General features: G+C 35.1%; 1 protein-coding gene across 1 annotated transcript in view; it reads right to left on the reverse strand.

The window, feature by feature from the left end:
• Positions 1 to 278: 278 nt before the first annotated feature.
• The window catches only part of LOC148755687 (uncharacterized), a 97,053-nt gene continuing 79,009 nt past the window's right edge, over positions 279 to 18,322 (reverse strand). The window contains 1 exon segment of the mRNA XM_088789776.1: positions 279 to 1,583. Within this exon segment, the coding sequence (XP_088645902.1) occupies positions 1,421 to 1,583 (163 nt within the window). The 3' untranslated portion in view covers positions 279 to 1,420.

The raw sequence follows: 18,322 nt of genomic DNA on the forward strand, positions 1-18,322 counted from the left end.
GGACATGACTATGTCTTTAAGCAACATATGTGACAATCAGTCTGCAACCCCTACCAGAGAAGTTGTGATCACATGGAGGATGGAGCAGAAAGGTACACAGTACAATGATGAGCAGTGTTGACCCATTTTATTTACCAACTTGAATGTGCCTATCATGGACTGAATGTTTATCTCCTCCAAAATTCATATGTTGAAGCCCTAATCCTCAGTGTGGTAGCATCTGGAGATGGGGCTTTTGGAAAGTAATTAGGCTTAGCTGAGGTCATGAGGGTGGGACCCCTACGATGGGATTAGTATCCTCATAAGAAGAGAGTCACCAGAGATTTTTCTTTCTCTGCCAGTGAGGACACCGTGACAAGGCAGCCATGTGTAAGCAAGGAGGGGAGACGTCACCAGAAACTGAACCTGCTGGTACCTTGGCCTTGGACTTTCCAGCCTCCAGAACTGTGAGAAATCAATGTCTGTTGTTTCACCACGTAATCTATAGTATTTTGTTATGGCAGCCAGAGCTATCCTAATGCAGACTTCTTATAATTTGAGATACATTTTCTTACTGTTTAATTCACTTTTAGTTGGCCTCTGTTCATTGTGCTAAAGCATCTTAATTGATTCAGTTTTAAAGTACAGGTCAGGCAGCAGTACCTTCAAATAAGCAATCCCATTTAATCTGCAAGACAAGGTCCATAAGATAATTATTATAATGCTCATTTTTGAAAACAAGGAAACAAGGTCAGAGAGGTTTTATGACCTACCCAACTTTACAGAGATAACAAGTGGTGAAGAGTTAAAAGCAAAACTGCTTGAATCTAGATAGAGTCCATGCCTTTTTTATTACACTATGACAACTCATTGGAGAGACTATGGTTTAAAAGCAAACTTATTTAGAAAATATATTAACTGGATTAATTATGAAGACAGCAACACGCTGGCTATTTTATTAAGGTGACACAGTTCAACTATATTTATATTTGTGTGTGTGTGTGTGTGTGTGTGTGTGTGTGTGGAGAGTGAGAGAGTGTCTTTCAAAATAGTAATATTGAAAATGTCCAGATCATGACATCTTTTTCAGTTATATTTTAAAAAACTATATCTTTAGTGCCTGGCAAATGTCAGACACACAGCTAGGCTCTGTGACATACACAAATTTGGACTACAAAGAAGTAAAAGACATGATTCTTGCCCACAATATTTGGGTTGGAGAGAGTCAGTAACAAAATATGATAGCTGCCTCAGTAACAGTATTATATTAAATGTTATCACAAGGTGTTTTGTAATTCTTTATTTTTACATTGTGTTTAAAATTTCAAAAATGTTACCACACACTATTATTTATAGTAAAATGAATAGTAAATGATAAGGTTTCATTTCTGTGTATGAGGAGGGCAAGTGTACAGCAGGAGGAGGGAGACAGCAGAGTGGATCAGCCAGAAGGATGCTCCGGGTGCTGGTCAGAATCATTCATGCTGGCACCTGTGAGTCCCTCCCCGGGGGTTTCACTGAGGACCCTGGGCCTGGCTAGAACTGATGTAGCAGGCTGTGATGTCCAGAAGTCTGGCGGAAACTTTAAAGAACAGAGGTTCACTCTGAAATAAATAGAAGAAATCAGCATGTGGTAACCTAATTCTTCCCAATATAGCAGGTTCTTGGTTGAAAATAACAAAACAAATTTTAAAAGGAAATTTTCGTACCAAACCAACCAGTTCAAAACAGTGATGTGTATCAGACCGCAAAAAATTCTTCCCCCAATGGAAGCTGTAAAAACCCTCTCCACCTGAGTCATTTAGAAGTAGCCTGCTTAAAATAATTAGAAATTTACTCCAGGGAACAATCCATTAGTGGCCAAGGATGTACAAGATGAATTTATAGGTCCCTTAAAGTCCTACTTTCCATAGCACAACTTTCCGGGCATTAGGTTTTTATTGTTGCCTTCATTTAAAAAATATTATTAGTTTTATTTTCTTCAATGCACTGTCATTCGCTGGTTGAATATTAATATAGAAACTACATTCTATAATGAAAATAGATTTCTTCAGGGCCATAATGGAACACTAATCTCTCTGGTGTGTTACAGGTCTTTTATTTCTGGGGAGGGGAGAGAAGGGGTTTCCAGCATCTTCGTTAACCCCCTTTAAGGAGTCTTAAGGGACTAGAGAGATGGCTTGCCGGCTCCAGTCACCCATTTATTGACCAGGTCTGGCTCATCTGGTTTCTCTATGTTCTAACACAGTTTTTCTCCCAGACTGAAGGAAAACATGACTTTTGTAGAGAGCGCATGCCCTTTTGCACGATGTTCAGGTAGTTTGGAATGATGCCAACTTCAGTACGCTCAAAAACTAACTACAAAAGTATTCTCCTATTAAAAAGTAAGATTCAAACCAAACCAGGGCTAGACAAACAATCTGGAACCTCTAGGGGAAGCCTGGGAAATTCCTCAACTACAAAATTCCTCTAACTCAGTATAAGTAACTGTGCGGACTCTGAGTTGTGACGATCAGCAGAGACAGATGAAAGGTCCTATGGAAATGTTCTTCTAAAAGCAACTTTAGTGTTCACCAGCTAGTAACTGTTATTTTGTTCGCCACATACAATTTCCCCACTCTGTTCTTACTGTCCTTTCCCACTTTCACTTTTATCTTTATTGAGTCATCCTTTATTGACCCACATCAGGCAGCAGGCACTGTGCTAAACTTCAGGACTACAAAGATGGGTAGTGTACATTCCCTTTCCTCACAGAACTCTTTTTTTCATGTTTGTACTTGTTAGGTACAGGTTAAGGGGCTGTATCAAAAGACTCCAAAAGACAGTGGTGTTTGTAATATAGGAGGTTTTGTTGTTTGTTTGTTTGTTTGTTTGTTTTCATTCAACAGTTTAGTCATAAGTGGTCCAGGGTTGCTGGGGACAGACTGCCCTACAAAGTCATACAGAAATACAGGTTTTCTCTAACTCTGAGTTTGCCAGGAAGTTTTCTTTCTCATTAGAGTTTGACATAACTAAGGAAAAAGCCACAAAAGGCAGGCAATCTTCTTGTAGGAGGAGATACATAAGTTACACGTTTCCCAGCCTCCTATACTAGGAAATGAGGCAGCTTCAGTAGTAGGCCATGTGACCTTAAAATTCAAAGGATTCCCTTCCCAAATGCAAAGGGGAAAGAATGAATATTGGGAGAATTAGCATCTTTGCCATAAAGACCAAGTGGAAAAGGCACTAAAAACAAACAAACAAAACAACCCAGAGGACCTGAATAATTTGCTTGGTCACAAAGGAAGGTCACTTGGTCCTTGGTTTCTTCATTTGTAAGTGGGGAGTTGAAAAAGATATCTCTGTAGTTTCTTTCTACCTCAGTGTTGAATGAATCACTTTTCCATGCCCACATCTTTACTTCTGACCTCAATTTTCATAATTCGAAAAGGAGCACTTGAACTTCAATTTGCTTAACAACCATAAGCAGTGCTAGCTTTCGTTTCTTTTCTAATTATTTACTTTTTTAAAATGGAAAATGAAGTGTTGTTGCTTTTATCTTGATAAATTGTAAAGTGCCTCTTCCACCATTCTCCTTGCCTTCAGCCTTCTCTTGTATTATCAGATGAACTGGTTGTTCCTAAAAAATGGGTCACTTCAGGGAATGTTCTTTGAGAAAAATTTGAAGAGAGGCAAATTATGGGATTTTAAAAATAATAATTAGATGTTATTTTCTTATTTTACTTGTTATAGAAGTATTAAGTAAATCCTCATGAAAAAGGAAAGGGACAAAAAGAAATGCACTAGAGATGGAGTCTCTGAGAGGATGTTCATTGACTGGATGGAAAAGGAATCAGAGAGAAATCTGGAAAAAGAAAACATAACCCTACTCAAAAAAGTCTATTGTGATTGTTACATTAAATTTAGAGAACTATTTAAATTTACATCAAACTAATCTATGTGCCATAGACCTGTTCCTTAAAAAACAAAAACATAACAAAAGAGTAGATTATTTCTTCTACTTATTTTTTATAACACCTTTACTGGGATAAAATTCACATACTATAAAATTCAACCTTTTTAAAAATTTAATTTATTTGACCAAAAACAAAAACAAAACCAGTTCACCCATTTCTCCTCCCCTCTATCCCCCACCTCTGGCAACCATCAATGTGTTCTCTATATTTATGAGCTTATTTGTTTTTTTAAAAAATTTTGTAGATCTCACATATAAGAGAGAGTGTATGGTATTTGTCTTTTTCTGTCTGATTTATTTGACTTAGTATAATGCCCTTGAGGTCCACCCATGTTGTTGCAAATGGCAATATTTTATTCTTTTTTATGGCTTTATAGTGTTCCACTGTGTGTGTGTGTGTGTCTGTACAGCAAAATTTCTTTATCCATTCATTTATGGATGGACACTTAGGTTGTTTCCACATCTTGGCTATTTTAAATAATGCTGCAATGAACATGGGGGTACATATATATTTTCAAGTTATGTTTTGCTTTCTTCAGGTAAATGCCCAGAAATGGAATTGCTGGATCAAATGGTAGTTCTCTTTTTAATTATTTAGGAATCTTCATATTATTTTCACAGTGATTGCACCAATTTACATTCCCACCAACCGTGCACAAGGGTTTCCTCTTCTCAATATCCTTGCCAACATCTGTTATGTGCTGACTTTTTGATAATAGCCATTCTGACTGGTGTGAGATGGTATGTCATTGTTGCGTTGAATTGCATCTCCCTGATGATCAGTGATGTTGAGCATCTTTTCATGTGTCTGTTGGCCATATGTATGTCTTCTTTGGAGAAATGTGTTTTCAGGTCCTCTGCCCACTTTTTGATTGGATTGTTCATTTTTTTGTTACTGAATTGTATAAGTTGAATTGTATAAATACTCAAGATATCTTAGTATTTTGAATACCAACCCCTTATTGGATATATCATTTACAAATATATTCTCCCATTCAGTAGGGTGTCTTTTTGTATTATTGATGGTTTTCTTCATTGTGCAGAAGATTTTTAGTCTGATGAAGTCTCATTTTTTTTATTTTTGCTTTCGTTTTTCTTGTGCAAGGGGACATATGCAAAGAGATATGTCAAATAGACTGATGCCAAATAGTTTACTACCTATGTTTTCTTCTAAGAGTTTTGTGGTTTCAGGCCTTACATTTAAGTCTTTAATTCATTTGAGTTTATTTTTGTATATGGTGGAAGAGTAATCCAGTTTCTTTTCTTTTCTTCTTCTTCTTTTTTCTTTTTGCATGTATCGGTCCAATTTTCCAACATCACTTTTTGAAGAGATTGCCATTTTTCCATTGTATATCCTTGCATGCTTTATCATAGATTAGTTGACCATATAAGCAAAGGTTTATTTCTGGGCCCTCTATTCTGTTCCAATGATATATGTCTGTTTTTATGCCAGTACCATGCTTGTTTTAATTACTATAGCTTTGTAGCATAGTTTGAAATTAGAGAGTGGTATACCCCCAACTTTGTTCTTCTTTCTCAGGATTGCTGTCATTATTCACAGACCTTTGTCCATTGTATTTTAGGATTATTTATTCTAGTTCTGAGAAGAATGTCATTGGCATTTTGATGGACATTGCATTGAATCTGTAAATTGCTTTGGGTAATATGGTCATTTTAATGACACAAATCCTTCCAATCCTTGAGCACAGTGTATCCTTTCATTTATTTGTGTCCTCTTCATTTTCTTCAGTGTTTTATAGTTCCACCCCTTGGTTAAATTTATTTCAAGGTATTTTATTCTTTTTGATGTAGTTGTAAATGGATTGTTTTCCTAATTTCTCCTGATTGTTCATTATTAGTGTATAAGAACGTGATGGATTTCTGTATATTAATTTTGTATCCTGCTATTTTACTGAATTTTTAAAATTAATTCTGTTAATTTTGGGTGGATTCTATGGGGTTTTCTACATGTAGTATCAGGTCATTTGCAAATAGTGACAGTTTTACTTTTTCCTTCCCATTTTGGATGCCTTTTATTTCTTTTACTTGTCTGACTGCTGTGACTAGGACTTCGAACGCTATGTTGAATGATAGTGGTGAGAGCGGGCATCCTTGTTTTCTTCCTGACCTTAGAGCAAAAGCTTTCAGCTTTCCACCATTGAGTATAATGTTAGCTGTTGGATTGTCATATATATCCTTTATTACGCTGAGGTATGTTCCCTCTATTCCCACTTTGCTGAGAGGTTTTATCACAAATAGATGTTGAATTTTGTCAAATGCTTTTGATGCGTCTTTTGAGATAACCGTATATTTTCATCTTTGTTTCATTGATGTGCTGAATCACATTGTTTTGCAGATGTTATAATAGCTGATTTATAGTCTTTAATAGCTCCAACGTCTAGGTGTTTCCAGAGATAACTTCTATTGACTTAATTTCCCCCCTATATATGGGCTATATTTTCCTGTTTTTTTCGCATATTTCATAAATTTTTGTTAAAACTGGATATTTAAGTAATGTGGCAACTCTGGAAAACAGATTTCGTCCTCCTCATCGTTGTTTTTATTGCCACTGCTGATTATTTGTTTGCTTAATGACTTTTCTAACTCTGTAAACTTGGTAAACTTTGCCATGTGTGATTACTGATGTTTCTTCTTGATTAGCTTAGTGATCAACTAATTATTAGATAGAGATTTCCTTAAATGCTTGAAACTGGTAAGTATCACAGCCTTGGCTGAGGGACTGTATGCATTCAAGGCTCTGGAGAGAAATTACGTTTCTGCCTATGCAAAGCCTTAAAGTCAGCCATAGGTGAGCAAGTATGGCCTTCTGTGGTCTTTCATGGACATGTGGGATTCGAGGTTCTCAGAAATATGTCAGAGCTTTTTAAAGAACCCAATGGATATCTCATTCTCCAATTTCTTTTTTTTGTCAGCCTCCTGTTAGCCACACCTGGTATTATCAACTTGGGCAACTACAATGTTAAGCAGTTACCACTGATTATTTTTGACAAACATCCTGGAGATAGGTCTGTTAACATAAAGCAAGCCCTGAGTCAGGTCAAATAAAAATGAACTCTGAGAAATAATCTTTTCAGGGAGTTGCCAGATAGACTAAATAGTGACTATTCACTGGAGATGGGGTTTTGAGGAAGTTTGGACTCTGCCAATGCTGGTAGACTGTCACTTTCCAAGCTACTATTGTTGCAAGGCTGTTTGTTTTGAAGGCTATTGTGGAGGTGAGGAGACTGAAATAAGATTAGGAAAGTTAAAAGTACCACAGATCTTGCTATTATCATGATACAGAGATTTTCTTGAAGTAATAGTCTTCATATTGTTAATTTCCAGAGCACAGAAAAAGTTATTTTAACAATTTTTGCAAGTGTTCTCATTGCTTATTTAAAGGAGCATATTTTGGGAAGTCTTACTCCACTATTCTATAAATGTTACTTTATCTCACTTACTTTTGAAATATATCTCTTACTTCATTGCCCTGGTATCAACTCAGTGCTTAGATTTGGACCAAGTGCCTATTTGGTTCTTTCAGGGTTGAAATACTTTGAAATAATACACTTTATACTTGAATTCAGCTTACATTTTTTTGGGCCTAAACTGGGTAATTAGTGAAACAGGAGACTCTCTGAAGACATACAAGTTCTGACAATTAAGTTCGTGAACTCATCCTAGAAAAAATGCTACATACCATACTTCCCCCAAAATAAGACCTAATCAGACAATCGGCTCTCATGCGTCTTTTGGAGCAAAAATTAATATAAGACCCAGTCTTATTCTACTATAATATAAGACCGGATCTTAATATAATATAATGTAAGACCGGGTCTTATATTAATTTTTGCTTCAAAAGACACATTTGAGCTGATTGTCCAGCTAGGTCTTATTTTTGGGGAAACACGATCTTCACCAACACCAGTGCTTAGTCCACCCTTCAAAGCAATCTTGGAACTCTTTTTCTGGAATGGCCATCAGAGCTGTTGTTGTATTACTCTTGATGTCCTGAATGTAATCAAGATGTCTTCCTTTCAATATATCCTTTGTCTTTGGGTGAAGAAAGAAGTCAGTGGGGACCAGATCAGGTGAGTAAGGAGGGTGTTCCAATACAGTTATTTGTTTACTAGCTAAAAACTCCCTCACACACCGTGTTGTGTGAGCTGGTGCATTGTCATGATGCAAGAGCCATAAATTGTTGGTAAAAAGATCAGGTCGTCTAACTTTTTCACACAGCCTTTTCAGCACTTCCAAATAGTAACCTTGGTTAACTGTTTGTCCAGTTGGTACAAATTCATAATGAATAATCCTTCTGATATCAAAAAAGGTTAGCAACATTGTTGCAACAAGTTTACAAACATAATTGTCAGACCTCACATTTAGGAGAATAGAACACTAACAGTAATTTCTTTAAATCCTGTTTTTCTTAACACTCTCTGTCATCCATAAATAACACTTGAGTCTTTTTTTAAATTAAAGTTTATTGGGGTGACAATGGATAGTAAAGCTACATGGCTTCAGATGTACAATTCTGTAATACATCATCTATATATTGTATTGTGTGTTGACCACCCAGAGTCAGTTTTCCTTACATCACCGTATATTTGATCCCATTTACTCTCATCTATCACCTCCCTTCCCTGTTACCCTCTGGTAACCACTAAACTATTGTCTGTATCTATGAGTTTTTGTTTCTTTGTTTGTCTTGATCCTTTGTTGTTTTCAGTTTTATAGTCCACGTATCAGTGAAATCATAGGGTTCTTGACTTTTTCTGTCTGACTTATTTCACTTAGCATAATAATCTCAAGATCTGTCCATGTTGTCATGAATGGCAGTATTTCATCTTTAATTATGAAAGAATAGTATTCCATTGTGTATATATACCACATCTTCTCTATCCAATCATCTTTAGAAGGACATTTTGGTTGTTGAGTCTTTTCAAAATGGCTTTTCTGCGGTCCATTGCTACTGAGTAGCCAGTTTGCAAATTTCCTGAGTTATGGTGTCTGGGATGGAATGACCTTCTCAATTGAAGAAAGTCCAAGTTCAACCCTAGTCTTCCTCCTCTTCACCATCCAGGATAGTACAACATAAACTTAAGGTATGAGGTTCCTCAAAGGACAAGGGGCTCCAGTTATTTCCAAGTTGATATCACTGTCTGTAATTGTATATCTAATTTATATTTTTTCCATATTCTAAACTTTCTATTTTTCTTTCAACAATTATTTATTCAACATTTACCACGTACTACACATTTGGGTTGGTTACTAATGATAAAAAAAATAATAATAAATTCATATTCCCTTCTCCCAACATGAGTTAGTATATATACCCTGGTCCCCTATGGTTCTGCCAGTAGCTTGTCCTATAATCTTGTGGAAACCCTTTTCCCTCTGATCCTCTTTACATTCCTCAACTTTTACATGGCAGACTTATATTTGGGTATATTTAAGATCTTTTTACCCCCTGGATATATTATTACATATTACCCTTTTATCCTCATTTCCTCCTCTACTCCAAAAGTTTAAGGGGAAAAAAAAGGAGTATATGGTCAATCTTATTTTATTTATACTACCATTTATTAAATACTACGTTCCAGAAACTAGGTCAAGCATTTTATATGGGGTATCTCATTAAACATATATATGAGATTTTACATACCTAGCCTTTATACACTAGATGATATTATTTTTCTATTTTATTAGAATAAACCAAAGATTACAATGTTTGAACTACTTATCCAAGATGACATAGCTAGTAAGTGGTTAAGCTAATATTTGAACTCACAAAGTCTAATTCCAGAGTCTGTGGCATTACTCATTATAGAATATTGCATTTCCATGAAAAAAAAAATGAAGAACACAATCATTGCAGTAGTTTTTCTTCTCAATGAATTACAACAAAGCATGCAGATCTTTAGTAGCCAAAAAGTCTATGCTTTTAGTGTTTTGTGTAACAAAGCCACTTTACCTTCAATAGATGTGAAATCCAAAATATGAGAGCAAATATCTAATATACAAGGCCTGAAATCCCTCTGGTTTTCCTGTCCTTCATATTTCAGTACACCACCTATGAAATATGATGTGCAGGTCATTATTTCTCTTCTATTTCACAAATATTGGAGGGTGGTGGGCAATCACATCTGCTCTCATTGTCTCTCCCCCAAAATGGGTTTGAACAAGAAGAGAACAGATATTAGAAGGTAAATCGTAAGTGTCATCCTTAGAAATGGAGACATTAATAACGCTTTCTTTCCATAGGTCCCTAGTAGAACTGAATTGGAGAAGTGAGGAGTTACCTGAGGCCAGAGAAAGCAACACTTACCACATTAACCCAAACCCAGATATTGAAACCCTGAAAAGAATTGATTCTGCAAAGAAGACTAAGTATGTTTATCTTACTGGAAGTACAGACATGGAGGTAAAGAATCGTGAACTGATATAAAAACCCAGTCTTAATCATCAGAATGCCAGGGAGTTCAGGAGAGAGTGAAATTGAACCATATTATCTCTTCAATGCAATGACTTCAATGTAACTCAACGGATGTCAGGCTCTCACCTGATGTGGTATCTTCACAGTCAGATCTATTTCTCCTCCTTCCTTGAAAGAATCACATAGATAGAGAGCCACAGCTTGAGAGTAGAACTAAAAGAAGAAACATCCTCCTCCAATGTGTTCGATTGCCACTAGTTTTCTAGTTTTTTAAAGTTCAGTTCAAATCCCATCTTCTCTATAAATCTTCCAATGATCAATCAAATAACATTCTCTTCTTTGAATCTGTGTAACACTGATGCTGATGGGCTATTTTAATATACTTTATTCCAGTATTAATCACAAGATCTGGTAGACAGCAAGAAAGAAAAAGGAACTAAATATATTCTGTAAAAAGTAGTCTCTTAAAATAAAGGCAACAATAAATCCATTTTAAGGCCTAAAAAATTGAAAGAATTTGTCTCCCACAGACCTGCCCTAAAAGAAATGCTAAAAGATGTTTATCAGGCTGAAACGAAATAATACTAGGTGGATGTCCTAAACTTTAGGAAGAAAAGATAAGCAAAATATTTTAAATTGCTATAAAAAAGAATTTGTTATTTATAATAATAATAATAATGTGGTTTATAGTATATGTAGAAGTGAAATATATGATAAGCATACAAATGGTAGGACAAGATTGGAAATAAGTGACATTATACTATTGAAGTTCTTAAGTTAATTAGGAGTATAATATTATTTGAACATAGGGAGAGGTAACTTAAAATTTCATAATACAATATCTAGAGCAATAACTTAAAAACATACACAAAGAAGTATAGATAAGTGGCAAAAAAAAAAAGACTCATCGCAGGAAACTGTATACATGTTCCCAGAGCATCTTTCATACAGCTTATGGGAGCCAGGCTGAGCAATATGAAGCATATCCTCCAAAAATCAGAATCTATGTACTAATTGCTGCTTCTGATCATGAAGGTTTAGACACAGAGGCAGAATGCACCCCTTTCCCCCTGTGCTCTTCAGCTGGAGGCAGAGGGATTTGCAACAAAGTTGACAGAACTTGCACTTCCTGATTTCAAAATTTACTACAAAACTGCAGTAATCAAAACAGTGTAGTATTAGCACGAAAATAGACATGTAGCCCAATGGAATAGAATAGAGAGCCCAGAAATAAACCCTTGCATATATGGTCTAATTATTTTTGACAAGGATGCCAAGACCCTTCAATGGGGAAATGACATTCTCTTTAAGACATGATGCTAGGAAAACTGAGTATTCACATGCAAAGATGAAGATGGACCATTACCTAAAATCACATACAAAATTAATGGATCAAAGACAAACGTATGAACTAAAAATATAAAACTCTTAGAAGAAAATATAGGACAAAAGCTTCATGACATTGTATTTGGCAGTGCTTTCTGGGACAGGACAACAAAGATACAGGCAACAAAAGAAAAAATAGACAAATTGGACTTCATGAAAATTTAAAATATATTGCATCAATGTACACTATCAACAGAGTGAAAAGGTAACCTGTGGAATGGGAGAAAATATTTGAAAATCATATATCTGAGAAGGGATTGATATCCACAATACATAGAGAATTTTTAAAACTCAATATCACTAACAATGACAAAAAAGTCCGATTCTAAAATGGGCAAAGGACTTGAATAGACATTTCTTCAAAAAAGATATACAAATGGTCAATAAGCACATGAAAAGATGCTCAGTATCACTAGCCATCAGGGAAACAAATAAAAACCACAATGAGGATACCACCTCACACTCATTAGGATAGCTACTATTCAAAACGAAAAACAAAACAAAACAAAAAACCCCTAAAAACAGAAACTAATATGTGTTGGTGAGGATATGGAGAAACTGGAACCCTTGCATACTTGTGGGAATGTAAAATGCAGCAGCTGCTATGAAAAACAGTATGAGGGTTCCTCAAAAAATTAGTATAATTGCCATATGATCTAGCAAGTCCACTTCTGGGTACAGATGAGCCTCAAATTACAATGGGGTTACAGCCTGATAAGCCCATTGTAAGTTGAAACTATGGTAAATCAAAAATATATTTAATACACCTAACCTACTAAATATTATAGCTTAGTGTAGCTGGTCTCTACTGAATGTGTCTTGCTTTTATACCATTATAAAGTTGAAAAATCCTAGGCAGAGCCATTGTAAATTGGAGACCATCTGTATATACCCAATAGAGTTAAAAGCAGGTTCTGAAAGAGATATTTGTACATCCTTCTTACGGATTGAATGTTTGAATCCCCCAGCATTCATATGTTGAAGTCCTACCCCCTCCTGCCCCAATGTGATGGTATTTGGAAGTGGGGTCTTTGGGATGCAGTTAGGTTTAGATGAGCTCATGGTGCCCTCATGACAGGATTAATTCATAAGAAGAGGGCGAGACAAGGGAATTCTCTCTGTACTACACCAAGGAAACTCCATGTGAACATATAGCAAGGAGGCTGTCTACCAGCTAGGAAGAGGGCTCCCACCAGGAATCAGAATCTATAAGCACCTTGACCTCAGACTTTCTAGCCTCCATACTGTAAGGAGTACATTTTTGTTGTTTCAGCCCCCCGGTGGTATTTTGTCATAGCAGCCCAAGATGACTAAGACACCATATTTATAGCAGCATTATTCACAATAGCAAAAACTTGGAAGAAACCCAAGTGTCCACTGGCAGGTGATTAGATAAGCAAAACGTATGTACATCAATAAAATATTATTCATCCGTAAAAAGGAAGGAAATTCTGACATGTTACAACATGAATGAGACTTGAGGACATTTTCTAAGTGAAATGAGCTAGTCACAAAAAGAATTAGTACCACAGATGGTTTCCAAGGGAATAGGGAAAGGGAATAGAGAGTTATTGTTTAATGAGTACAGAGTTTCAGTTTGGCAAGATGAACAGTTCTGGAGATAGAGTGGTGATTGTTGCTCAACAATATGAATGTAAATACCACTGAACTGAATTGAACACTTACAAATGGTTAAGGTGATATGTTTTATGCGATATGTATTTTACCATAATAAGAAAATTGATTGAAAAAGGTTATGTGCTATACTTAAATGGAATACTGCCCGACATCTTCCAGGACTGTCTGCTTTCTGCTTCCCCATCAGCCCTCTTCTTTCATATATGGAGGAATATAATGTGAATTTTTAGCACTGTATCTTCTCAACTTCTTTCTCAGGACTAATCTTCATGTTTGAGGGCAGGGAAGGAGCTCACCCTTCAGCCTACTTCACTGACTCTTCTCAATCTGCCTTTGGCCACCATGTTTTGATTTACAGTTTAACTTTATTATCCTTATTGTTGGGTGCTGCTGATGATTTATTTGGCTATTTTTAAATAGTTTTTTGTTTGTTTGTTTGTTTTGTAGTTATTTTTTATCCCATTAAAAAAAATTTATTCTGGGAGAAAAAAATCCTGATCTAGCTTCGTTCTACCTTCTTAATCTTGACATTTCCCTTATTATTTAGTTTAAAATGTTCTCATTGTAATGAAACCTGATTTCTCTCGGCTACATTCTTCACGTGCCTTAAAGGCATGTGTATTATGATTTTTTTTATTAATTAAGTCTTTAGATAGGCAGTTAATTAGTGAAAAAATATTGTGCTTAGATTCTTGGGTCTGAAATTTAGGGACATCACTTAAATTCTCTGGATTTTTTAAATATATAAGTAATTAAGAAATACGTGTTTCCTTTTAATATGTATATATTTTTTGAGAGAGAATCAAGTGAGATGTTGTAAATGCTTTGTAGATTCTCAAACACCCTACAGATTACAAGAATTACTATGGTGATGATAAGATGATGGTGATGCTAATGATGATGAATTAGTTTTCAGCGATTGGGAAGTGAGAAAGCTCATGGGATAACATCATGGCTTGTTGACATTTATGGTGACAGTTGTGACCCCATGGATTTCAATGGGTGGGGGTAATCTTAAGTGTTGAGGGACTTTCTCTCATTATGGTGGCAAGGTCTGGTAAGACATAAGACACCAGTAAGAAACACAAGATGCCTGTGTTTGCAAAAAGCTAACCCAAAGTCCATTTTCAATTAAATTATCCTCAGTCACATTCAATTACCAAATTCAATTGGGTTATTCGGTATGGAGAGAAGAAAAATGCAGCATCACTTGTTATTTTTAGTGACAGTTGAGAAACTGAATACAAAACATCATGTTATTTTCTCCTACTTTTTGTTTCTGTGAGTTGATTTTCACAGATGAAAAGAAACACTGCTCTCTGTCACACAGGTTATATTTTCCCAAGTTTCTAGGCTCCTACTGGAGTATGGTTCCATTCATCTTCCATGACATTCTAACTTGACTACTTCTCTGATAGCAATAACTGGAGTACTCAGTAAAATATAGAAGACAATCTTTTGGGGAAAATTAAGACTATTTTTCTAGCATTGTTGAAAATTCAAAGGAAAGTGGGTGACTGTCACCTTCTGAAATACTATAGCAGATAAAACTTTCCAGTTACACTTCCAACTTATTACTTGTCCCCTTACTTAGTATCTTTAGCAAACTTCAGTTTCCTCATCTATAAAATGGAAATATAATAGAGCTCATCACATAGGGTAATTATGACTATTCAGTGTGTCAATATTTCTAAATAACTTAACAAGAGTGTGGTGCCTAGTAAGCATTCAGCCAATATGTGGGTTAGAATTACCCACTTATTCTGCTGTATCAGAGGATATTTAGAAGTACTGATAATAATGAAATAGTAATGATGGTAATTAGGCTTCATTTGATGTTCTACTCATTCTTTCTACAAACATCATGTTGAGTGAATTCTAAGTGTCAAGCATGAGCTTAGTCCTTAAGGAAATGAAAATGGAATTATTCTTCCTCCTCTGTCCACCTGCCACTACCACTTTCAAGGTACATCAGTTCTTATGCTAAGTATTCTTAGATTCTATTCTTCTCCTTTTCAATCCCTATACCAACTTGCATTCTTTATATCTTTGTATCTTTCCTGGGGTGTTTCCAAATCTCTTAAATGGTCTCCTTGATTATTATCTAACCCCTTCTAACACACCCTACACTCTGATGCATGAGAGATCATTCTAAAAGTTGTCTTGTTCTGTCAGTCTCCTACTTTTGTTTTTGATTGCTCTACCTCATCTAGGATGAAGTACAAATTCTTAATGTGGCATCTTTATCTGTTTAGCGTCTATCTGCTGACTCTGTCTCCAGGCTAATTTCTGACAACATTTTCTTACTTACATGAATCTTCCCGTGTGAGTGCTACTGAAATCCTTAAGCCTTTTGAAGTGTGTTTCGTACTCTTATTTCCCAGTGTTTATTAGGACTAGTCCACTTGCTTGGAAAACCCTTCCTTGAGCACAGTTCATCTTCAGAATTAATTTGCTTTTTCTCCTACATGCCCTTGTCACCATAGAGTAAGCATAGATCACTTTGTATTGGGTCTTTATTTTTAAGCTTCCCAGGCTAGATTGCAAACCATTTGAAGTTTGTCACTTTGCCTAATACACAGAAGGTGGTAAGAAAAACTTTGTTAAAAGAACTAACAAGTAAACAAATGTAATCTTCAGACAATAGAGTATGCAGTGTCTGTATACGATATATTAACGTTAAATGTGAGAAAGTAAAGGAGAGTAAACTTCAAGTGCAGAACTTATTTTAGAAAAGTTAGTTTTATAAAACAAACTTGTATACAATGTTACATGTCCATTATATCTCAGTAAAATTGGAGTGGGGGTAGAAAAGCTAGTCTCAGCAATGGCAAAACTGAGAGTAAAGTTAGAAAGCCTCTGATTCTGGACTATAGTAATGGAGAATTCTTTCAACTTGGTTTCGACACTCTTTTTAGAACCCATCTTTTTTTCCTCATCTTCCCTGACTTGAGTATCACATTACTTGGATTCAAACAGTATGATAAACCTGTTACTACTAAAAAAAGAAATTGCATGTAAGACCATAATTTATAAAATTCTGTTGGACAAATATTACTAACAATAGTCAAAATAATAGAAATATGAAGCTACTCTATTTCTGGTATTAATAGTAGATAGCTACCCTAATATGAAAATATCACTAGGTGACAGATAGATTGATGTATAATAGAGAAATTGACAGATATATAATAGAAATTATTTTCTTTGGCAGATAAGTAATAGGCTTAAAATAAAATCATAATTTATTAGATAATTTTGGTAAGATTCTCTGCTCACTGCCAAGTTGTTCATAAATTCCTACCAGAATCAATTACTTAATATACTACTTTATATCAACTGCACACTTTTTCTAAATATAATCTTTCAAAAACAGGGAAGTTCAAGATCTTGTCAACTGTGGCTCACATATATAGCCAATAATAGTTTCCTAAATTTGTACCTGGGATCAACATGTGACAAAGTGCTTTAACTTTAGATATCATTTGATTTTCACAGGGGTAGGTACCTTGCCTCATCAACCTGGGAAGTCTCAATGTCTATAGTTAACTGTTGGCTGAAATGTTTTGTTAAAGTGGGTTACAATAATCCATTTGTTTTGCTGTATCAAAGGATATTTCCACCAATTACTCTACATTTCCTAATCTATATCTCCAAACTCTTATACATGCTAGATATTATCCTGATAAAATATACATATTTAACAAGTATTTGGTTGATTAATGTCTATTTCTTCTGACTCCAATTAACAGGGCTAGTGTTGTATAATTTCTCCTTTAACAAAGTCTCTGAATTATCAGCTTTGTACCAGCAGCAAGGTATATTAACCTTCTCTCACTTGTAAAATGGTTAAATATATAGTATATAATACACAGTTAGTCATGTTAAGATTTAATGAGTTAATGCATGAGAAATTCTGAGCACAGTGTTAATTAAAATTAAGTAAAAGATAAGAATTGTATTATTTATAGTAACCAAGTTATTGAAGCAACCTAAGTGTTCATTGATAGATGAATGGATAAAGAAGATGTTATGCATATATATCATGGAATATTACTCAGTCAGAAAATAAGAATGAAATCTTGCCATTTGCAAAAACATGGATGGATCTAGAGAGTATTATGCTAAGTGAAAAAAGTCAGACAGAGAAAGACGAATACCAAATAATTTTACTTGTATGTGGAATCTAAAAATAACTACATGAACAAACTAAATAAAATAGAAACAAACTAATTGATACAAAGGAAAAACTGATAGTCATCAGATAGGAAGGGGTTTGGGGGATTGGCGAAAAACGTGAAAGGGATTAAGAAATACAAATCGATAGTTAAAAAGTAGTCACAGGGATGTAAAGTACAGCATAAACCATATAGTCACTAATATGCTTTGTATGTGCCAGATGGTTTATAGGGGTGATCACTCCGTAAGGTACATAAATGTCTAGTGACTGTGTTGTAAACCTGAAACTAATAATATTGTATATCGACTATAATTAAAAAATAAGTTTATAAAAGAAAAAGAAAGAAATAGTAACTGCTGTTTTCTTTCATCAAATAGGCTAGTTCTAATCATTTTAGTAGTTTTGCTTTTTACTTAAGGAAAATTATATAAATGAAAAAAGTATATATTTCAAAGTTAAAGGTAATAGGGAGAGTCTACTGATTTTGCTACATAGCCTTTTTTTATTAGTTTCTGGGGTACAAAACAATGTAATAGTTAGACATTTATACCCCTCACAAAGTGATAACACCCTTCCCCCAATCTACTACCCCCCTGACATCGCAAACAGCCATTACTTTACCACGGTCTCTATTCCTTATGCTGTGCTCCACTTCTTGTGACTATTATATATATATAATTATAGTTGACATTCATTATTATTCAGCTTCAGCTTCAGGTGTACAGTGCAGTGATCAGGCATCTACACC

The sequence above is a fragment of the Rhinolophus sinicus genome, chromosome 14 (assembly GCF_057876585.1).
Source record: "Rhinolophus sinicus isolate RSI-liver-muscle chromosome 14, RSI-T2T, whole genome shotgun sequence".
Lineage (NCBI taxonomy): Eukaryota > Metazoa > Chordata > Mammalia > Chiroptera > Rhinolophidae > Rhinolophus > Rhinolophus sinicus.